Raw genomic sequence first — 24,284 nt, 5'->3', positions numbered from 1 at the left:
TATAATTGTTTATTTATTAAAAAAAATCGATGTTATATCACTTGTATACTTGATTATCCTGTTTAAATGTAAATTATAATATATTTTTGATTTCTTATCTTTTCAATAAAATTTATTTTTGTCTTTTATATTTTAGGCCGTCACAGATGTAAAGATCTTAAGTCACATGTGACAATCTATTTAAAAAATAAAATTAATAATTATTATGAAGGAAATAAAAAATTAAGAATAAGATGTTCAAATATAAAAAATTGGAGAAAGACAAAATCTACACATTCAAAATATTTATATATAATTTTAAAAAAAGCAAGGGAATGGAAGTGCACACCCTCATTCCTTGATAGAATATGTATATATTCACTCATACATGTTATATAGCGACATTACCATAGAACATACATGCATAGTTACTATAAAAATATAAACAAGCTGCCTGGCTCAGAAATCCAACTGGAAAATAGGGAGTGCAAAGTCCAAAGTTGTCAACTCAAACGCAACCCACTGAAACTGTATTCCAAAGAGGACCTTCTAATGCTGAGTTTCTCTTTCTTGATTTGGACAAGAAGAGGGTAAACACACCATGAGAAACTTAGATAATGATCCCTATTCATGCCTTCATTATAGCAACCCCAGTAACTTGGATGATAAGTAACATGGTACCAAGCAGAAGCTTTTGCATACACATCACTACTCCCTGAATCTACATCACCACTGCTGTTTTCATTGAACCAGGCCCTGGCCTCTTTCCTTAGGGACCTCACAGCCATATTGATTGCTTCTGCATCCCTCCTTTTGTTGAAAGATTTTGACATTTTCATAATATTCCCACCGAGGATTTCAGCTTCAGTTTTGATCCCATAGTAGTCCATCAGATTTCCCAACTTGTAGTCATAATTGGTTTTGTGATAGAAAGCATCATCAACATAATCCATGAAGCCATCAACTTCCATTTCATGGTCGTAAGAGTCTCTCGCAACCAACTTTGTGAAGGATGTAATTGAGCCGGCACTTGTTGATATTTCTTTCACTTCCCTAAAGAGCTTTCCTATCACGTTATGCGATTTGTATGTGGGTTTGTCAGGCTTCTCCATGAAGTCAGGATATTCTTTGACATGAAGTTCAGGAGGTATAACAGCTGGAACACCAGTTTTAGGAAAGTCAACTGCTGTTGAAAACAACCTTGCAAGCTTAACACATTGATCAGACATTGCTTTCAAATGTTCTTTATCTGCAAAGACAGTGTGTGCATTGGCAATTATTCCCAGACTGTCATTGACTATGTAATTGGCAAAATACTCCTCAACCTCCTGCATAAGGAAAGCATGTCACAAACATTCTCTAAAATATCATTCTGCAGAATAAAACAAATACAAGAAGAAAAAGGGGGTCTAACAAATACAATTAATTTTATATTGCATTAGTCATTACTAAATATAGAGGCATGTTAGAGTGGTTACTTTAAATAACAATGACACCTCAAAAACAAACAATTCTTTGAATTTCAATAGAGGAATATAGAAAAGGAATCATTGAAGATAAAGATGTGGGGGTCCATAGACATGAAGATAGTTTTAGGAAAAGGGGTGAAAAATTTTGGGGATAAAAATGTGTGGTTACTAATATAAACATGGGAGTGTAGTAAAAGACAAACAATGACGGTTAAAATAAGTCTGTTCTAGCCAGATGATGGAGTTATGAATCTAGCACATAAGGCATTCTAACAAGTAAGCATCCATTACAGTATTTGCATGGGTGGAAGGGAAAACAATGGAATATGGAAATCCATTCAACATTTTAACAAAACCAAAGATATAGATATGACAAAATGGCAACATAATCAAAGCAACAACAAAGAATGCAAAAACAACTGCAAAGATATTTTTCAGTGGAAACACAAAATTATAAAACCAAAGACAAATGCAAAGAATACATGAAAGAGTGCCTATGTTAGCCAAGCTCTAAAAACAATACCTCGATCATCACATCATGATCCAATTCCACAGTTGCAGGAGCAGTATAGTCCATTGGATCAATTGGGCGAGAAGGAATCAATTCATGGTCCCAACAAACAAAGTAGATATCTCCATCCAGATCACTTCCCGAACACTCATTTGGATGAGGTCTGATATAAAAAATTAGTTACTGGTGTCAGTAGATAACACAAAAACAACAAAAGCCTTATCTAGGTGAGTTTATCAACATCAACACCAGTCTATTTTCTGCTGACTGGTGTAAAAAAGTCTGTTAAAAGAAAATTATAAATCATTTGACTACCAGAAAAATTAACATTTCAATTTTCCAGGAGAAATCTTCGCAAAATAACATTATAAATGACAACAAAACTTGCAAAACAATATTAGGTACTTGCAAATTCTCTGGAACTCAATCTAATTCTCTGGACATTTCACAGGGAACAAAACTTACAAAACAAGTATTATGCCAAGTGCAGGCAGAAGTCAGAGCATTACATTAATGGATGGAAATATTTTTCAGAACTCTATTTAGATAAGATGTAATTGTATGTGTGATTTCATACTCATAGTTGCTTAAGTAACATTGCCAATAGAAAAAAAAAGGATGATATTACAGGAAACTAATAAACTGAAATTGCCTAGCAGTTTATACATTCAGCCGATTTTCTAGTATGAAAGAAAACCTAAGAAAAATTAACTTTACAGAGTAACAAAATATAGATATTAGTATCTTGACAGACTAAAAGGTGCCACCATCTAGGGTAAAATAGCAATGCTCCATGAAACAAAGAAATTGACACCTAGTCCAGAAAAAAAGAAGAAAATAAAACAATTTTTTTGAATATGGATGCATCTTTGGTTTGAAGTAGCAGCAACACAACAACAACAACAACAACAACGCCTTATCCCACTAGGTGGGGTCGGCTACATGGATCAACTTCCGCCATAATGTTCTATCAAGTACCATACTTCTATCCAAATCATCAAGTAGCAGCAACACAGCACATCATATTTATTTAGAATTATTTTCAATATGGAAAAGTCATCCATATTAGGCAGTAAAGTCATGTATCCATTAAGCACACTAATGGCTAGTCTCCTATTTCTAGAGTCTATCAGAGGAAAAATAAATTGAAAGGTTTATGCGAAGGTATTTTCTTGTATCTTCCTAGACACACCTGGCAGTGGAGACAGGAGTGTTAGTGAGAGGAAAGTGTTCGGAACAAAGATGCAAAGATTGAATTAAGATTTTTAAAGCCTCTGCCTCTCTCAAGCTTGGGTTATCTTTAATTTCTGTTCCTTCTCTAAATCCTTTTAATTCCAGTAAATTCTAAGTTCTAGTCCCAGTCTTCAAGATATATAAAAGAGGTACCTATCACATACATATTATTAACACCCATAAACATACAAAAGCAATGTAGACAGTAGCTAAGTAACCATTATTTCACCAGTTTCATTTATTTCAATTTCAGAGACTAATTTTTTTATTGGATAAAACTTTTAAATGTTAGATCACTCTATAAAATAGTGTTGAACATGCATAAAAATAGAAATATTTAAGAAGCATATTTACCTTGGTCCTTTTTGAGGGAAAACAACACAGTCCACCATGTGGTACAAATCTGGCACATCCACAGCTTGTAAAACACGCACATCACCTGGGTGCAAGCAGGGGTTTTTTGCTACAACTACCTTACCTTTAACCATATAATTCTTTGGCAAATCATATGAAAAAAAATCATCAGATAGATTCTGCAGCCTATTGTTAGAGAACTGAACAAATACTTGACCATATTCTAGGGTTCTAGTTTCATCTAGACATCCCATCATTGCTCTTCCTTTTGGAATAAAGATCCTAGATTTAAGTCGCAATTCCAAAAGTTTTGATGCCCTAAATGTTTGAAGCATCATTGAAAGGAATGGTTCTTCATTAGGCTTGTATCCACAAATGAGCATCTCCTTCAGAACATTAGTGATCTCTCCAGCAGACATTAAGTCCAGAACTTCCTGAGCCTTTAATGAATCTGTTAGTATAGTGTTCAGTTGATTAACAGTTTCTCTTTGTTTTTTCTCAAAAACATCATCCTTGATACCAAGAGTGGATAAGAGAGAAATTAACTGCCGATTCAGATAACATGGCTGAAACTTACTACGGGCCAAAACATCTAACTTTGTGTTATCTGAATCATACTTCCGCATGCTCTTCCTCAGTGATAACTTGTAGCATGATTTAGGGTCAACAGCCACAACTCCTTTGTACCCACCATATCGAATCTGAAAGGCAGATGGAGTGCAATCATAACCACATTTTTTAGCCACTTTCTGGGCAAATTCAAGAGATATTTTCCCAATTCCATCAGAGAAGACATATTCGTTTCCATCATATGTAAGCTTCTTCACATCAGGAATAATTTCAACTTCATCCCTATGGACACTTAGAGTTTCAGTAGATGAACCAAAAGATTGCCCCAGCCTAGCAGCATATTTAGCAACATTCCTAATCTGGCTAAAATTTCCCATCCATTTCCTTATGTAAGCAGCAGTACATCCAGTTTCTGTAGGAGCAAACATCCAGAGAGAGTTTTCCCGCAACTGACTTGATGAGAATGCTAGAAATTCAAACTTCTTATCACCAACAACTATGCCATTCTTAAGGATGGAAAGAATTCTGGTGTATATCTCAGTTTTCTTGTTCTGTGAACGTGATGATAAATCAGTTGAAAACAGTTTATCCAATTCTTCATCAACAAATGAAACACGTAGAAAGTTATCAATATGTTCACGGAAATGACGGAGAACACGATTTGAGACATTCATCTCTGGACCACAAAAGTATACTTTGCAAGGCGTGATCTGAACCCTGCGAACGTATACCAACCCTGTATCCAAGGATATTGCAGGTGACCGAGGATGATTTTTTGACTCAAGGTATGTTTTGTACTGATCAGTCAGCCACTTTGTGGGTTCATAACAAAATTCCTTTGAATAGTAAATCTTTTCTAAAGCATATTCAATAAATTCACGGGGCATTCTACGTGGATCAACCAAGCGATAGAAGTCACCATCAAGTGCAGGTCCTGCAAGACATGCATGTTGAACCAATGAATTGACTTTAAACAAGATGTCATATGATATTTTAACACCTAGAGGAGGAGCAACAATGGGGACAAGACCCCAATTTTGAGAAAAGGGAACTCCTGTCTGTAAAGTGTATTGCCTCTCACTTTCCTCATAATAAGCAAAGTTTTCCCTGAAATTTGGAAGTTGTCGGCCATTAGGAAGCTCCAGACATATGGCGGAGGACTGCCCAATACGACTTTCTGGAGTGAAATCAATTGCTCGGATCCATTGCTCATCAGGGGCATCTTTGAAGAAGTTGAACAAAGGATCATCAAAGATATTTGTTGATGTAGGTACATCGTTCTCAAAAACCCGGGGAGCACCAAGTAACTGACAATTGAAGCGAAATGAATAAGATTCAGCATATGTCCATTGCAGCAATCATAGTAAAATACGATTATAGAAAAAAGACGATCATAAAATTCGATGATAAGAGTTCATATATTAAAGATGAAAACGTTGCCTTTCAGTAAAAGCTAATGCAGTAAATTTTTAATTTGCATAAAATTTTATCTCTGATAAGTAATAGACTGTAACTTATTTAGCACAAAACAAAATTTCTTAAACCCATTATTGCATAAGATATAATATGGAATAATTTCAATTAGGACAACTTGCTCAACATGAAAGGTAACAAATATCATAATTGAAAATTTGAGAGACAATAAAATAACTACTTTGATTTCGGAGATAATCTTACGTTTACTAGCTGAAAGAAAACATACATGAAGACAAAATGTAGGAGAAGATTCAGAAACTTATGATTAAGAAAACAACTAATTACATATAAAATTGCAGAACAGCTAATTTTCAAGATGTAGTGTGAAATGTAGTGGCCATAAATGTATTTCTTCTTCTATATATTATTTAATGTAGTAGCCATAAATGCTCCAAGTTCAATAAACTTTGATTTTAATTGCAGAACCATTTCTAAACATTAAAACCACCTTTCCTTATCATCTTGAACAACAAACCTAAAAATATTATCTTAGTTTTTGTATGAAAATTCTATAGTAAACCAACACAGTTTAATAAAAAAATAAATTCCAAAGATAAATTTAATCTAGGCCATAGAAATAAAGGAAAAACTCTTCTAAACTAAAAGAGTAGATGCCTACTGAAAACAATCCAAAACCAGATATAACATGATAAGTTAAAAAGAAAACACATGCAAAACATTCAATATAGTTCATTCAACAGATAACCAAGACTGCACTATATGCTTTGTTGTTGTATATTTTGTTTTTTTAGTAACTGAGTTCTGGTTTCACCAGGATGCTTAGGCATATAATTTAATTGGTAGCCTCTGCAATTGTCAGTTTGGTAGCATTTTCATTTTTGGTAAATGAAACCCAGTCCAACGACAGGACAGGCCACAAGCTTAGCAAAACTTACAAGTTAATACTTAATATTTAATATTGCCATACTCCAATTGCAAACTCCTGGATTCAAAGCCAAGCTATGTATTTGTCATGATTCAACTCCAATTGGAAGTTTAACATGTTCATTAATTTCATTCAGAAATCAAATTTAAGAACCTGAATCAACAGATAACGTGTAGTCTCATTCCGTGGCCGATGCAGCTCAATCTTCCAAATGTTCTCATATGAAAGCTCAAGTTTGTATTGCACATTGTTGTGGGAAAATAAGAAATGCATCTTTCTCATTCCACTCCCAAAATTTACAATAACATCCTGCTTTTTCCATAAAACAGAGAATCTTCCCTTTGAGATCTGACAGCCAAAAGACAGTTTCACATCATCCAAACTATGCAAAAACACCCTTGGCCTTGGCACAATATCTCTTTCCATTTCCCGAGCTTTTAAATAGGAGGTCCCATACCGCAATGTTCTCAAAATGTTGTTAGCTCTGGACATCATAGATGTAGCAGAATTTGCGGTGGTGAATTGAATAATTGCAAATGCTCTTGGAACCCGACCTTTTCCATGTCTTAATTTAATGGCGAACACAGTTCCTTCACCAGTATACTGCTCTACAAATGTCTTTACATCAGACACATTCACAGATGTAGGGAATCCATACAACTCAATTGTTTTTCCCATCCTAAATGCTAACTCTTTTGCCTTTCCTGGATAAAAGAAGAAAAAAATTATAAAAAGGAAATAATACAGATGTGGAAAAATTATAATTCCACAGCAAGTAATTAAAATATATCAATTTATATTAACAAGCAGATACAACAATTTGTGATAATTAAAGCAGATTGAAGTTCACGAACATTATCCTGGTAAATATACACATTATACGCTGAGCATATCCACCAAATTTGTTAAATTTATGTTCGCTACATTTGCAACATGTTAATCACTTCTTAATGATAGAAATATCACTGAAGTCTAAACGACTAAACATAAGTTCACAGTGTAGGCTTAGTTTTAACCAAATATTGAGAAATAACTGTGTTCCACATATTCATTTCTTACTGCAGATAACAATCTAAATATTCTACTCATAGAAACTGGAAAGTGTTTTGAACTAATGAACAACATAGAAATCCAGCATACTCGCAACAGGAAAGTGGAAAGGTTCAACTTCAAAATTTATTCACTTTACACTGAATGTTAAGCATGTAAAACTTAAATATGCAACAGGTCCTTATAGTCAAACCATAGTCAGCAAAACTTAAAAAGATTCATAGTGTCTTTTGAAAATGGCAACATCCCTAAAAGGAAGAAAACAAGTGCAAGATTTATTTGCGGCGTAGCAACAGTTTTAGAAACCATATGGAATCTACATAGATATTATATTGCATTCTTTTTTGTCCTCAAGTAAGTTTCCTAAAAGTAACTGAACCTTTTCCTTTTCATACTTAAATATGTAAAGCGTCCATATGGTCAAACCATATTCAGAAAAACTTTGTAGGCACATTGATATAACAAAACATATTTATGGTGCCAGAAGAATAGTAGTTATCCCTTATATCTTTCAAAAGCAGCAAATATATCAAACAGTTGAAATAATTGTAACACAAATTTGCAGGGACAGACAACTTTAGATACAAAATAGAATCTACATAGATAAATACTAGTGGGTCTGTTTCACAGTCATCACAACGGAAACCAACCTTCACCTGGAGAAACAAAATCTAGCATCTATGTTTTGTCTCTTGGAAAGTGTGAACGGACTTAAAAGTGCATTCCAATGGTTTTCCAAACATACCATAATTGTATACTTCTACTGAATTTCCTAAAAGTATTTTAACAATTTGATTCATTTGAAGAATGCATAATACCTCTCAACAAATTTCTGGACCTTCCTTTTTTGTCAAGCCTAGATTATGTCTAGACATAAAAAAAACAAAAGAGAAAAAAGAGAAAACAACTCTTAGCAACTCAGCACTACTTATCGAAGTCCCTCATAAATTTCATGTCTGCCATGAATGAATGAATGCAAAGCTTGCAGAGGAAGTTAGAGAGAAAAAGAGATGAAGGAAGCAATGAATTGCATAGAATGAATCAGCTTACAAAGTTAGTTATATCAGTTGGTTATATGGTTAGTTACAAGAGTAACTAACTCATTAACTCTGGCTACATAGAGATTAACCAACAAAACTAATTCTAGTTACATAGTAATCTATGCTAAGAGTCCCACCTCCAATTATTTATATAAGTAGGAAGGTTGTGGCAGCTGGGATAAAACATTGAGAAATTATTGTCAATAGAAGATTGTAGCCTAGCATCATAATACCTAATACTATTTCATTTGTTTCACATTAAATAACATTCAAGGGAAAATGTTCCACAAGAGAAAATGAATTTTCCCTTGCATAAACTGATTGCCCAAAAGAACTAAAAATAAAGAAGAAAATAAAAAAAGATGTCAAGAACTTGTTCAACCTTTAGCCTGCATTTTCTAGAAACCTTTGCTTTGAATGTAACATGTCAGTTAGATCATAAATTCAGGAAAATATTCAGATTCAAAATACAGATGGTTCATTCATAAAAATATGTAAAGGCAGCTTCCACTTATCTCAGGAACTACATAATCGATGGATTACAATGTCAGCAACTTTAATTGTCCTCCAGCTGCTATCAATAAGTATAAAGGAGTAAAATTCAAAGAATTTAAAGCTACAGAAATTACACAAAAAGAAGATTAAACAAAGTCTATGGTATACACAAAACTGTCAAACCTTAGCATTACATTTCTTCTTGATATCTAGTAAATTATGCTACCTCATTTTTCAAAATAAGAAGCAGCAATAGAGCCCTAGTTGTAGTTCGTGATGTGGATTCAATCATAAAAAAGTTGGTTAAAAACTAACAAACAAGCTATATAGGATCAACAAACATTGCAAGAACCCTTTGCTGTCAGCCATTTGGACAAAGAAGTAAATTCAAAGGAAGATAGAAATCAATTAAACCTTTTTTGTACACGGTATAAATGTAAAATTGATAAATTTTGAGTTCAGTCTTAATAACAAAACTAATCGATGGATTTTTTTTTTCTTTACTTTTGTGAATTACAAAATAAATGATCCAAGAACTTTTCACACACACCCTTCTCCCCCCCCCCCCCCCCCCCGGCTCAGTTCTACTCTATTTCCAAACTGACCCTTAAAAAGGTAAAAATTCCTAACACCTCTAACAAAAATAACTTCTGATAAAATTCATAAACAAAACACGAGACCATGAAGAAGATGGATTTTGATAATCATACGACAACTATCACATCTACCACTTTTATCTCTCTACCGTCTCTCTCTTTTTTTTTTTATTCTGATATCTCACTCTTCCTTCCACCCAAAATGTGATTTACGTTTACATTTTCTTCCCAAAAAGACGTCCTAGTCAAAGAAACCATGGAAAGAAAAACCCATTTAGTTCGTAAAAACCTGCCCAACAAAGTAATTGTTAGACATAAAAATATTCATATGTGCTCACCTCTTCGAAAAATATCAGAAGCTCTACGATCGTGTGGTAAAACTCAATCAATGCTGTTCTCCAATCTTCTAAAATACAAAAAAAAAAGAAAAAGATATGATCATAAAAAAAACAAAATAAAAATGCAAACTTGACAGAAATGCAACATCTCTGTCAAAGAAAGACAGAATTCTTCCACACCAGCAACCATTAAGTGATTTTCTTTGCCCAATGCATCAAACAATAACAAGAAATCACACATGAAATTAAAAAAAAAGTATAATCGTAAACAAAAAAAGAGGCAAACTTGACAGAAAGGCAGCATCTTTGTCAAAGAAAGACACAGAATTCTTCCATACTAGCAACCCCAATAAGTAGTTTTCTTTGTTCATTACATCAAACGGTAACAATAAACCAGACGTGAAAGATAAATTTTCTGTGGGTATAAACATGATGAAGTGATCATGAACACCCACCATGTGAAAAAATGAGCAAAAGAATGAAGAAACTGAGACTAACCCAAGATTGAAGATTGAAGGTATGAGAAATTGGAAGCAAACAGACAGGAAAAAAAAAGGATCGTCAATGTGAAGTCAACAACACTCACTAACCCTCCATTGGATATGCAGTGACCCTGAGTGAAGGAGTTCCAAATTCTTTTATATATATAATTTTAATTAATCAAATTGATATCATATAAATTTTATTAATTGATATCATATAATTTTCATAAATTGATATCATATAATTTTTATTAATCAAATTGATATCATATAATTCTTTTATATAATTTTCATAAATTGATATCATATAATTTTTATTAATTTAATCTTTAAATTATATTTACATATTAAAAATATTATTTATATAAAATATGGATGATGATGATGTACTAGTCCGTACAAATAGATTCATTGAGTGCAGCAAGAATTCACCAACGTGGACAAGGAAGTTTCCAAATTCCAAAGACATAAAGAATGGTTGTGGACCCACTTCTATCACTTTGCTTTTCCCCCCCACAAATCCAAGACGACTCCTTCTTCAACAAGCACCATTTTTTTCTTAGAAAACTTTTTTCTGCACCAGGACTTGCTTGACTTGTTGACTTGTAATTTTGAAGGGAATAGTTCCCTCAAAACATTATCGGATAATGCTTTTTATTTTATTCGAATAAGTTGTAAATATGTAATTGTGTTTAGACATGTTGGGAGTCATTTTTCTTGATATGCACCAATATGTTGCACTTGAAAATGACTACCGATTATAAGCAGAGTCATTTACTTTATTAAATCATCATTTCTTTTCTGTACTCAAACTCTTTTATTTTATTTACATTTTGCCCATTTTATATTCTGTTTCTTGTACATTTTGTTTACTTCTTTATTCATTTAAACTTTGCATTTCGTTTTATTTTTGTATTTACATTCTTCTTTTGCATTCAAATGCATCTTTATTTCTGAAGAACACTTATCATATAATCTTCTGATTATGATTGCATTTGAAGGATTTATGTCATGAACTTATATTTGATCACATCTTTATTTATAAAGACATTTAATTTTCTGCATAACATTTTTTAAAAGCATTGACTATTTGTTCGATGAGTAAGTCCTGTCTCGAATTGATGTTGAAAAATAAAATAAAGATAGTGGGTTGCGGAACACTCATACGGTGGGGGCTTGTCCCTTGCAAATTCCAAGTCTAGTATTTTATTTTTCCTTTATTCTCCCGCAAACCAACGACGACTCCTTGTTGCCTAAGTATGAAAAAAATATATCTTTCACTTGGGACTGGAGTGTTGACTTCAAAAGGATAAAGGTAAAATAACTCAATTCCTCATCGGAAGAAAGTATCTCAGAACAACTTCCAATATGTAATAGTAATTTTTCTAGGTACAACGAGTAATTAATTAATATCAGTAAAGATAAAATTTAGAATGAAATAATCATCTTATAAGTTATAATATTTTTTTTTTCTAATTCTTGTATTGGATCCTGTTGGATTTTCGGTGAGTATTTGGGTTTTTTTATTTATCATTATTTAGGGTGTGTTTTATATGAAAAAAGAAACTTGTGTTGGAGTTGTTATAATATCTTCTTACTAATTTTTGTATTGGAGTTGTTTTGTATTGCAAGTGCGAATTTGAATGCTTTGTTCAATTGAGGATCAAATGGTGTTGCACTCTCTATCTTCTATATTTAGCTTTTGGGTTTAAGCGATATGTTATTTTTTACTTCCTTGAATTTGACATCATACTTCAAAGTGTTTAAAATTTTACTTCAATTATTAAGATAAAATAATTATTTGAAAGAATTATAATTTTTGGCATGATCGAATGCTATAAGAGAAACAATCAATTTTCTATCTTTTGGCATTATGAGGATAAATTTTCAAATTACAAGGTAATCCTAATTATGAAATCAAATTCTAAATTTAAAATCAAATAACGAACAATAAATCAAATTCCATGCATTTGAATTGTCTTGGACATAGTGTTCAATTGATTATGTTACCTGAAATTTATATGATAATGTCAAATAAAGGCACCATTCCTTTTTTTTTATTTTTTAAGAAAAACATGATTTACATTTGATGTTTAATGAGAAGATTACCTTGTAGAACAATTATAGAGAGATTGGTTACATTTATTTTGCAATATTGCTTAGTTTTGCAAATATAACATATATAAGCTACTTGCTTGGAATAAAAGAAACAAAGAAAATGGAAGGGAAAAATTGTTAGGATACATTAAGTTATTTCATGGAGCATGGATATATGCAGTGTGCTTTTTGACTAGTCTCAAGTACTGTATATGAAGCATCTTGTGCAGAATCCATATATCAAGGTAAAAGTACCAATATATGCAGCAATATTTAGAGGTGAAAGGTTTCTTAGAATGGCTCCAAAAGTATGGTTAATAATACAATTGATGGTGAGAGAGACTAAGTTCTTCAAAAAGAAATTATGCTAATTTTGTTAAAGTCACAAAAAAGAAAGAGCATGGTGGAAATCTATTTGTTTAGCTTATGTTACATTATTTTTTTTCTTTATATATATATATATATATATATATATATTCTTCCCTTAGGTTGGAGAAGGTTGAAAATTATGGCATATTCATACAAAATTAATTAGGTTGATCATAGAGGAATCCTTATAATTTGAGATGTGATAATGTGATGTCTTGAGATTATAAAAATGTGATAAATTGTGTATAAGTGATAAGTTGAGTGTGTGTGTGTGTGTGTGTTAAACTGTGAGATCACACTTGTATTAAAATGTTGTGTGTATTGAATTGTGAGTTATGAACCATACAATCACATAACTGTAAGACTCTTTAAGGACAACAGGTTAATGTGCGACGAATATTGTGATGTAATCTACTGTGCGAACTCGACGAGTTCAATCATTTTGACGCGCAGCGAGTTAAAATTATTTTGAGAACAATTTAGAAGTCATGTGTTTTGTATAGTTCATAGATAAAGTTTCTGTGTTAAAATATTTTCTGAGTTGGACTTGAATCCGGAGGAAGGAGGTCCTAACGAACTTTTTGGAGTCTAGGCCTTAGGGGTAAATACACTCGATTTGAGTGTTCCTTTAAACTTGTGTTGATCCCACATGATTGGAGCATTCTCGCAAAATAGTGTGACCTTAAATGGTCTCCCTATGATTTTACCTAATAAGAGTGATCATACTTACCAGTCTATGGTTTATCTTGTCAAGTATTCCTAGGCGTCCGACAAGGTTTTTCACATACATGTTACCACATTGCATATAAGATTGAGTCTTAGTGTATTTGTTGCATAATGCATGTGTAATGATCATTGTGACTTATTACTTGATGGTGAGTAATGAATTGTGTGGGATATTCTGTTGTACTTGAGATGTGTTGTTCTGAACATTGATTAATGTGAATGTGTCAAATGTGATTTTATAACTAAATCCTTGGGACAAGTGATGTTACTCAATGAGTGGTAAAATGACGTGAATTGTGCTAAGTTGAGCTTGTTATACTTATGTGTGTGTGCGCGCGCACTTTTGCTTATCTCTACCTCTTTAGGAATACATAACTTACTCCCCGTGTGTTGTTTATGCTTGGATATTATGATGATCTCGAACCTTGTGTTTGTGGGAGCAAATTGTAAGGTGAATGATTTTAAAAAATCTCATACTAGAGGACGCTGAGACACAACACTCTAATAGGATGACATTGCCACATGGGTTTTTATATTATTTGTATAATGTTTTGAATATGTTACTTTATGTTGTTCCGCTACTTAATTTATTTTCCTTTTGTAAGAAAAATTGGATGGCCTTATTTTGGGTCGAAGATGCTTTCATACCCTTGATGATTAACGTGGATGTGAACCTTTTATTCATGTGAGTTCTTTTATGCTTAGAAAATAAAATTTATTTCATGTAATTCCATATTTTTATGTATTTTATTATATAAATATGTATATCGAAAAGAGTATCACATACTGCATTACTCCTTGGAATTATAGTTACCTATCAATTTAATTTCCAAAATTATAAAATTGACATTTTTTTAACTTGGAGCAAATTGCTAAGGATTAGTAAGGGTCTTTTATCTCTAGTTGGTGAAAGCATCGTCTGCATTTGACTACATGATTAGCGAGAAATTTTGCAAAGAATTTGCAAGGGAAATGTGCGAAATTAGCGAAGGAATTGCGAGGAAGCACTTTCATAGCTAATTTGCAACTTAATTTTTAGCTAGGAGACATATCCCTCGCAAATGCCTTTTGTGAGAGAATTGTGATAGCTAATTAGCAATTTGTTTTGTAGTGGCCATTCCTCACATAAGAGGTAAGAATCAATCCCTAAGGGGTGTTTGGTTTGATTGTTTCCTATTTTCATTTTCACTATAAATAGAAAATGGTGATGAAAATGTGTTTGGTTGAATTTTTTAAAACAATTTCAGTAAAAATATTTTCCCAAACGAACCAAAAACTGGAAACAATAAAATCTCATTTTCAATTGAAACCAGGAACCTCATTTTTGGGTAAAATGAAAATATGGTAGAAAAAAAATGTAATTTTAAGCAAGAAACTGAAAACACATTTTCAGTGCTTTTATTTCTTGCAAACAAAAAACAAAAAGTCAAACCAAATATATTTTTAAAATTGTTATCTTTTGAAAATAAAAACAGTTTTCAGAGAATGAAAACAAGAAATGAAAATAGAAAATGAAAATGTAACCCAAACACACCCTACAAGTTTTAAGATTTACTTATGCGGTAGATTTTTTACCAGCAAATGTTTTTTTTTTGTATACACGGCTGTGAAAATTGAATATCTAAACCATATGTTTAATGAAAAACATTATTTGCTAATCAGATTATGTTGGTACAACATTTTCATTTTAGTCATTCAGATTACTAAAGAGAGACATTTTAGTTCTTGATGTTATTAATGGTTCACATTTTAATCCGTAAATGATATTTTTGTAATTTTAAAATATAAAATAGATTGATTTTTGTGATTTCTAAGACTGTTTCAGTACATTACTCTAAAATAAGCTAAAATAACTTATTTTATTATTATATAATTACATTTTACAGCAATTTTTTTTTAAAAACCGTCAAAAAATATTTGACTAGAGTGCTTAAACTGTATTAAGCAATTTTTTGCGGTTTAAACAATCAAAAATTAATTCTCACCTTTTGCAGCGAGCACAAATCAAATCTCATAGATCAAATAAATAAAAAATGCATATTCAACACAATTTCCATAGACCAAATATTAAGTTTCACTTATATTCGAGACAAATATAGTAGTCCATGTTTTTTTTCTTATATGTAAAACTAGAATTGACTTAAAGACCTGCAAATTATCAGTGGGAGGGGGGGAGGAGCAGTTGGAAGTAAGGAGGATTGTTTTGAGGAGTTATGAAAATTAAAAATCCCTAATAAAATTGTTGTATTTGCTTGGAGATTAAAAATTTGGAGAGGAGACAAGTGCACATCATGGATTTGTCATGTCCTTTTTGTGGTTGTATGGAGGAGGAGGCTTCCCATTTATTCATTCATTCCATAAAGATCCAGCCTATCTATCTGGTGTGAAATCATGTCTTGGATGAATATTAAAAGTACTTTTCCATCTAACCCAAGACATCATTTCCTTCAACATTCATTTGTTCAAGTGGGTGTAATAACGGTCAAGAGATGTCAATGTTGGTGGATGGCTATAGCATGGTCCATTTGGCAGATGCGAAACAGAATTCTATTCTTCAATGCACTTTTCAATGGCAACAAGCTGTTCGAGAATGCAATATTCTTAAGCTAGACTTGGCTTAGAAACTTGGAGAAAGATTTCACAATTCACTTTAATCAATGATCAAGTCACATTTGACAAGGCTTTTTGTATAATCGCTAGTTGGTGAAAGCATTGTCTGCATTAATTTGACTACATTATTAGCGAGAAATTTTGCAAAGAATTTGCAAGGGAAATGTGCGAAATTAGCGAAGGAACTGCGAGGAAGCGCTTTCGTAGCTAATTTGCAACTTGATTTTTAGCTAGGGGACATATCCCTCGCAAATGCCTTTTGTGAGAGAATTGTGATAGCTAATTAGCAATTTGTTTTGTAGTGGACATTCCTCACACAAAAGGTAAGAATCAATCCCTAAAAGTTTTAAGATTTACTTAGGAGGTTGATTTTTTTTTTCCAGCAATTTTTTTTTGATATACACGGCTGTGAAAATTGAATATCTAAACCATATGTTTAATGGAAAATATTATTTGCTAATCACTGGTACAACATTTTCATTTTAATCATTCAGATTACTAAAGAGAGACATTTTAGTTCTTGATGTTATTAATGGTTCACATTTTAATCCGTAAATGATATTTTTGTAATTTTAAAATATAAAATAGATTGATTTTTGTGATTTCTAAGACTGTTTCAGTGCATTACTAAGCTAAAATAACTTATTTTATTATTATATAATTACATTTTACAGCAATTTTTTTTTTTGTTAAAAACCGTCAAAAAAATATTTGACTAGAGTGATTAAACTGTATTAAGAATTTTTTTGCGGTTTATACAGTCAAAAATTAATACTCACCTTTTACAGCGAGCGCAAATCAATTCTCATAGACCAAATAAAAAAATGCATATTCAACACAAATTCCATAGACCAAATATTAAGTGTCACTTATATTCGAGACCAATATAGTAGTCCACGTTTTTTTTCTTATATGTAAAACTAGAATTGACTTAAAGACCTGCACATTATGCAGTTGATCAATAAAACTATTTTAGATTCTATTTATTAAGAATACATTTTACTTGTAATATATTGAAATTATTAAAATAAAATAAATAATCTAATAAATATTATAAAAGGTGTATGATGTTTGCAAGATTTAAAATATTACCATTATAATTAGAAAAACCAACCTTATGAAAACATTTTAAGACCAGTATTTGAAAGTTAATATGAAATTTGAATAAAATAAGAGTTTAATGGTCATGTACTTTAAGTGTAAAACTTTTTATAGTGTAACTATATAATCTTTTTTCTCTTAAAATAAAAGTTAACTAAGCATGTTAATAAAACAAGGCTGTAAAATTGAATGGATAAGAGATGAATTATGAAATTATTATTTTGACAAGATTAGCTTTTATTAAACATGTTTCTGGGAAAGGAAGTTCTAATAGATGACAGGGTTAGACTTTAAGCATCAGATGCCCCCTACAAGACTCCTCAATGACTGTATGCGCAATCATATTAATCAGTTTGTTGTTCCGTTTTCTAGGGGTGGCAATTCAACATCTTGGATAGCTTCAAGCTTAGCTCTTCCACCATACATTTCTGGGAGAACTTCTTCACCAACCTCTCTTACAAACTCCCTTGTCTCATCCTCATTGGATACAATTACAATCTGCATCCACCATCCAAACCTCATCAAAGTTAAACATGTTTCATTTGGGGCCTTAAAAATGGGGAATTGATAGGTTTTAAATATTTTCCAAGTGGTCAAACAAACTTTTAAGCTATGAAGCCAGAAAGTATTTCTCTTCATATGAATAAAAGGTTGACTAATGTAGCTTATAAATTAATATGCTTTAAAATCATATTATAAGAAAATAATTACTCAAAGTATAAACCAACATACAAAACCCTAGGAGAAATAGACTATAATGATGGTCTGAAGCTGATGAAATGATTACTTTTTTGTGATGAATAGACTATAATTCTGAACCATTCAATTGCAGATGACTAACAAGGATCAGGGAAAATTTTTGTTTCCTCCTAGGAGAAGTTACCAGCATCAGGTATAGTGACTGACCTCACAAATGTGGATCCACAAAAAAAATGAAAGCAACAGAATTATGTTTCTGTTCGGGGGAACCCGCTATTTATGATTATTGTAAAGGACCTAGAAAGGGACCTTGCTTTTGTCTCAAGGCTTTGAGTGGTTTCCAAGGACTATGCTCACACTTATGTCGTGTAGTCCGAAACCTCTAATGGCTGCATTATCTGAGTTCACCTATTCATCTCTTTGGAAGCTTATCATCATTGGCCTTTTTGGATCGACACGATGTTAAGAATGCCTTTCTTCATGGCTATTCATAGGAGGAAGTTTATAAAATGGGGACAAGAAAACATCTAGCTTTCTTGCTCGGTAAGTTATGAAAAGGAGTAACTATAATCACTCTATCTATTGTTGACAATCTAATGAGACTAAAGACATGGAGATTATAGAAGATGTGGTGCATATAGCCAATTAATTACAACTGTGCACAAGCATAAAATTTCAACTTAAGATAGTTACTATGTACCTTTTCTAATGTAGCCTTCTCTAGGAAGCGAGAAACTAGTTTCCAAACACTCACAAAAAACCATGGCATGTGTAACATATAGCATTTTGCTAAACGTTCTGGGTAGTAAGCCTGAAGTTCAACCAATAACCGTCAAAAAGTTAAATATATGCTCTATTTACTTTTCCAATAAATGTTGATAAATGCCACACTAAATTGATGCTAATTCATACATGTTATGAAGATGGATTTTGACCAAAAATTCAATAAAGTGGAAGTATGATTTTATATATTGGCATTTGTGATATGCATGGAAGTATCAAGGAAAAACACAAGGAAAGTTACCTGTAAAAATTGAAAACCTGTGATTAACCCACGTGCATCAATATTTTTATATGAAATATTCTGCAGATCAATAATTCCAATCAACTTTTCAGTTCCTATCTCCCTTCCTTTGAAAGCACTGAAGATAAAAAACGATTAAAATGTTATTCTCTGAAATTTTATAAGATAAAGAGAATAGAAGACAGAACACAAATGAAAAATTACTATTTGATAATAAAACCCTTATTGTTGTTAGGATGTTAAAATGAACTGGCTTTATTGTGACAAAACAAGTACACACCTGCTTTCCCAAAGTGAAATTTCAGTGTGCAATCTTCATTTTGAATGAGGCAGATTGCCCTCTGGTTTGTTCCATTATATCATAACCATCTTATAGAGCCTCATGACTTAATTATTACATTAAGTTTTTTTATTTTATTTTATTCAATGTTGGACTCATCACATTGTCACTTCCTTCAAGAACCGATGTTCATAGCGACTTCTTTAATCCAGCCTATGGGTAGCCATGGCCACTCCCTTCAACTTCCTTAAGCTAGCATAGGTACTAACTCTTAGCAAAAGTACCAATTTTTATGACTTAAACACAAGGAAATGCAACCCGAAAGACTAGTCTATTAAGTGGGAGAACCTCATAATTCGTGAGTACTACATTAAGTTTCTTATTTTACTCAATGAGACATTCATAATTGCATGCACAATATAAAACTAAGTTATTTTAATGTGTTTCAACACCTAAAACAGACTTCGGTGAATATATCTGCCTATCCAAAGCTGTTTCTGTTAAACAAAATAAATTGAAAAAATGTAAAGATTGGTATATGATGATGGAACAAACCACAGCGAGGATTGGAAAGTGAGAAAGATCAAACTATGAGTGGCACACCAAATAGGGTTAAAAGCACGAGTTTGGGAACTCAATTTAGCCTTAGGTTATGGAAAGTAGAGATAAAATATCAATCTCATTAAGTAAAACAGATGCATAGGCAATAGGTAAAATTATATTACCTTGCAATTGTCTTGTCCAGTAGATATACAACAAATTCTGAATCAATAAACAAAACAGAGTATAGTCAGCTAAACTGGCAAAATTAAAAGGAATTAGTGAAATAATTTTATTGAGCTACACATGTTCAGTGCCAAAACCAAATCAAAACCAATTAAGAATCAATAAATTAATACTACTAATAATCAGATATGGACTTATGGGAAAATAAAAAGGAAGAATTGAAAAGAAAAATCTAGTATGATCTAAGTTATGTATTCAATATGACTCGGCTTCCTCTTCTTTTTCATTTACCTGATTTTTTATTTATTTATTTTAGGCAATGTTTGAAGGTCTACACCCTCTCAAGAGTCATCATCATGGTTTCTTTGTTTACATTTCTATTATGGCAAGGGCCAACAATTTAAGTGACCTTGTCATATGCAAATTCCTAGCTTCATGTCTATATTGAATAATTTTTCTATATTCACAATTTCATAGTCAATAGTGACACCGGATTTAAAACTGAACCTTTATTCAGGGCTTAATTCATACATCAACTTGTATATTCCCAGCTTATCTATCTTTAACCATATGCACATTGGATAAAGACATATATACCAACTAACAATTTAAAGGCGTGTCTTAATTGAGGGCAAAAATGTAAAGTGACGTATTTCACGAATCGTATAATTTGAAAGCAAGAGACAGATTAATATTAGGAGACAATTGGACTAGGTTCAATATATGAAGATTTTAAGTAGAACGTTTGGTTTATACCACCACAACCAGATGTCTAATTAATTCATTCCACGACTTTATATTAATCTTCAACCACAATACCACATTTCTAATGCAAATAGCTGGATGTATTTTCAGTAAAACTTGATTTGATTCCTGTATTTTTAAATTGACGAATTTAGTTATTCAATTTTAGAAAATATGTGAATTTAGTTTCTACTCTAACTTTGTGGAAATCAAAAAGTGCCCCTAGATGTTAAACTTAAACATAAAAAGAGATTAAATTTACATTTTAAAAAAGATTGATGGAACATATTTTTAATAGAGAACTAAATTCACCAAGTATAGGCATCAAAACCAAGTTTAAGCAAATGTATAATGACTAAAAAATATTATTCCCTTTTTCATATTTCAACAAAAAACAAGGACACTGCTCTTAAAGTGCATACCTCTAGTTATTATTATAATAATAATAATAACCATATATATATATATATATATATATATATATATATTTTAGGGCTTGTATATACCCATGAACTCCACTAGAAATCCCAACTAAAATCTTCTAATTATTAAATTTAATAATGACTTGATCGTGCGAGAAGAAGACAAACAGAGGCCCCGGCACGAGAAGTGGATCATACAGGGGGTAACCCTAAGCAAAGCATTAAAATAACCTTGATCTAAGAGGCATATCCAAAAAAATTGGATTTTGAGGGACCAATAATGTAGTTTAATTAATTTCTTGCGTGAAAAGAAAAGGTCAAAGAACGAGAACCAAGTGAAACCAATTGGTCACATTAATTAATTGAGTAGCTTTTCTCTTGTGGAATATTCGCCTAGCGGTCTCATTAGCCACTGAGACAAATTAAATGAAAATGCCATCTTTGAACTGAGTGTACTGTCATCAAACTCTCCACATCCAAATAACAAAAGACATTAACTTCGGAATTTTAGTTAGACTTTAGCAATTAAAAAAGACTCTACATATAACTTACAAAATAATTATTATACCTAGCATTTATGTTTGAATGACAATTTACACTGTCAGAATATTTTAATTGAATTCTTTTATTTTTCACCAAAAAAATATATAGTTCTTATATTTTATATTTTTTATATAGTGAATACTTATTTTCAATATAGGTTTATTACTTTTAAATGTTGTAAATCAATTACAAAGATCAATGCTAATAAAATCCTGAATTAAAAACGTTTTTATTATTTGTAAATGAGATGACAACCGTTTTTAATCCTTAAAAAAATTGTTTATTTTTTTTTATCATCACAAGAAATCAGAAACACAATTTCTTTTTATACAAAAGTTTAGATGAGTTCATTCATTCATTGCAGTTAGGACACACCTCTAACTTCAAAAGCAATTATGCTATAAATTTAAAATTGCAATTTAAGTAGAGTTTAAAGGAGGCAATTACTCTTGAATTGAATCTGATCCTTGGAAGCAAAATGTCTGTTGGTTTGAACAATCATGACAGGGAATTTATCCTGAGACAACCCCTGCAAGAAGATCTTCCTTGCTTCCAATTCATCCGGAATTTCAGATTCTGAAATGAATCCATTTGGCACCATGGCAGACCTCCACTTCTTCCACTGCAGAAACATCTTTGCTGCTTTATCCACCTCCATCGATCGAGCTATCAAAAACCTCATCAACGTAGGGTCCCCATACCCCTACAAAACATACATAAATTAAAACCCCTCCTCAATAATAATAATAAAATATAAAGTCCAAATTATTTTGGCTTCTATACTTTATCATTTTTAAAATTGAGGAACCTATAAAAAAACTTATAGTAAGTTCCAAAAAAATTGGAAGAAATTCACTAAAAAATACAAGAATTAAAATCATTATTTTATAAAAATTAAAAGTAATTTTTGCCAAAAATGGAGGAACCTATGACATTTTATCATAAGATAATAATAGAACTTGGAACACATGTTCGTATTAGTAGATTACATAAGAAAATAACAGATTGGGTTACCTCTGCAGAAGAACCAAGCTTCTCAACGGATTTCCTCATCTGGGTAAGTGCAGAATCTCTTCCTTGATCCATTTGGGTGAAGAAAAATTTGATGGAGTTGGACCAAACTGAGAACAGAGGAAAGGAGAAGAACTTGGAAGTGACCCGGTTTTGGTTTTCAGAGTGGTATGAACATAAATGTTGAAGAAAGTGAGTGAGTGGTGGATGGTAGAGGAAGAGAAGAATGAGTTAATTCCGTTGACAAAACGGAAGCAACAGTAAGGAAGCTTGGGACACGCCTCGTTGATTTTGGTTATTACTTGCTTTAAGGCTCACAACCTCCACATTTGTCTTTTTCTTTGTTAACAAAATAGATTTTTTAGGTGGTTGAGAAGAATTTTATCATTAAATGACTTCCTCAAACTATTTTATACCATGTATAACTCTTACTCTTGGAAGATAGAAAATAAGTTAAAGACTAGAAAAAACTATCGTTTTAGCCCATCATATAATTTGCACCATAATTTAATTAGAACGGTTTATAATTTTTTTTTAATTATGGCATTCGGATGGATGTTAAATTTATTAATTTTTATAATAATTATTTTATTTAAATTTAAAATCTTATTTAAATATTTAAATTCAATAGTCAAAACTAATTTTATTAAAATACTCTGAGTTTATTATTTATTTTATTTTATAAAAATAAACTTTATTTTACTATTTTATTAAATAAATAACCAATTAAAACATCTCTTTATTTTCTAAAACATCATCTTACTTTATTTATTTTTTAGTATTACGAAACCCTTATTTTAATTAACATTTTTTTCTCTCATTTATTTAATTTCTAAAAACTTAATTTTTAAATAAAATTCTTTTTATTTATTTTACGAAGAAATGAGATTTTACATTGAACATTGGGAAATGGAGTAGAATTGGATGAATTGAAAATGCCAATTCAATTGCAGGGTCACATTAAGGGTATAAGAGTAATTGCACAATTAACTTCATTAAGGTGATATTAAGGGTATCTAAACACAGCTTGTGTACTGTTATGATATGAATACGATGATTCGACACGATTTGGGCATCAACTGGGGTTATTTTTCTTTTTTTGGATATACAACTGGGGTTATTTTTCTCAAATGCAATGTCATTTTCTAAGTTATTGTGCCTTCTTTATAATCTTTTTCTACCTGGTGCTGCTGAACTATTCATCCTTCAACAACCTCTAACCCCAGTTAAGTGTGAACAGAGTGTCTATAGTTATAGGTGATAAGAGACAACAAACAACAATGCTGTGCTGTGCACCGGTGAAAGTGGAAGCATGCAGCAGTGACTACAAGCAGTGCATAATTTCTCTCGTCCGGTGATTATGTTTGCTCTTGTTTATTGATTGAAGACTGTTAGCAACACATTCTCTTAACACATTTTATCATTGGTTGAAATTTATCAAGAACTACAAAAT

General features: G+C 31.7%; 2 protein-coding genes across 5 annotated transcripts; both read right to left on the bottom strand.

Annotated features, from left to right (window-relative positions):
- Nucleotides 1–254: 254 nt before the first annotated feature.
- On the bottom strand, nt 255–10,624 carry LOC114384657 (RNA-dependent RNA polymerase 1). 3 transcript variants are annotated; one of them, XM_028344367.1, is made up of 6 exons: nt 10,496–10,624; nt 9,998–10,065; nt 6,632–7,182; nt 3,547–5,423; nt 1,972–2,122; nt 255–1,307 (listed from the first exon to the last, which is right to left on the bottom strand). In XM_028344367.1, exons 3-6 carry the CDS (start codon nt 7,154–7,156, stop codon nt 483–485), a joined length of 3,378 nt encoding a protein of 1,125 aa, XP_028200168.1. In that variant the 5' UTR covers nt 7,157–7,182; nt 9,998–10,065; nt 10,496–10,624; the 3' UTR covers nt 255–482. The 3 variants fall into 3 exon arrangements, with proteins under 3 accessions (XP_028200168.1, XP_028200177.1, XP_028200184.1); XM_028344376.1 differs by having other exon boundaries at nt 9,998–10,062; nt 10,496–10,621; XM_028344383.1 differs by lacking the exon at nt 9,998–10,065 and having other exon boundaries at nt 10,496–10,620.
- Nucleotides 10,625–17,560: 6,936 nt separating this feature from the next.
- LOC114384641 (phosphatidylinositol transfer protein CSR1) lies at nt 17,561–23,151 on the bottom strand. Of its 2 annotated transcripts, XM_028344352.1 has the most exons (6): nt 22,835–23,151; nt 22,268–22,523; nt 20,111–20,147; nt 19,106–19,223; nt 18,782–18,892; nt 17,561–17,880 (listed from the first exon to the last, which is right to left on the bottom strand). In XM_028344352.1, exons 1-6 carry the CDS (start codon nt 22,904–22,906, stop codon nt 17,731–17,733), a joined length of 744 nt encoding a protein of 247 aa, XP_028200153.1. In that variant the 5' UTR covers nt 22,907–23,151; the 3' UTR covers nt 17,561–17,730. The 2 variants fall into 2 exon arrangements, with proteins under 2 accessions (XP_028200153.1, XP_028200160.1); XM_028344359.1 differs by lacking the exon at nt 18,782–18,892.
- Between the last annotated feature and the right edge of the window lie 1,133 nt (nt 23,152–24,284).

The sequence above is a fragment of the Glycine soja genome, chromosome 2 (genome assembly GCF_004193775.1).
Source record: "Glycine soja cultivar W05 chromosome 2, ASM419377v2, whole genome shotgun sequence".
Lineage (NCBI taxonomy): Eukaryota > Viridiplantae > Streptophyta > Magnoliopsida > Fabales > Fabaceae > Glycine > Glycine soja.
The sequence above is the reverse complement of the archived record's forward strand: the minus strand, read 5'-3'. Positions and strand labels throughout refer to the sequence as shown.

Coding starts and splice junctions, on each gene's coding strand:
- LOC114384641 (XM_028344352.1), bottom strand. CDS start 22,906: ATGGATCAAGGAAGAGATTCTGCACTTACCCAGATGAGGAAATCCGTT. Junction 20,148..22,267: donor GGATCAGATTCAATTCAAGA/GTAATTGCCTCC, acceptor TTATTGATTCAG/AATTTGTTGTATATCTACTG. Junction 18,893..19,105: donor CAGGTTTTCAATTTTTACAG/GTAACTTTCCTT, acceptor GTTGAACTTCAG/GCTTACTACCCAGAACGTTT.
- LOC114384657 (XM_028344367.1), bottom strand. CDS start 7,156: ATGGGAAAAACAATTGAGTTGTATGGATTCCCTACATCTGTGAATGTG. Junction 5,424..6,631: donor CACGTTATCTGTTGATTCAG/GTTCTTAAATTT, acceptor TTCAATTGTCAG/TTACTTGGTGCTCCCCGGGT. Junction 1,308..1,971: donor ATCATGATGTGATGATCGAG/GTATTGTTTTTA, acceptor TTCCTTATGCAG/GAGGTTGAGGAGTATTTTGC.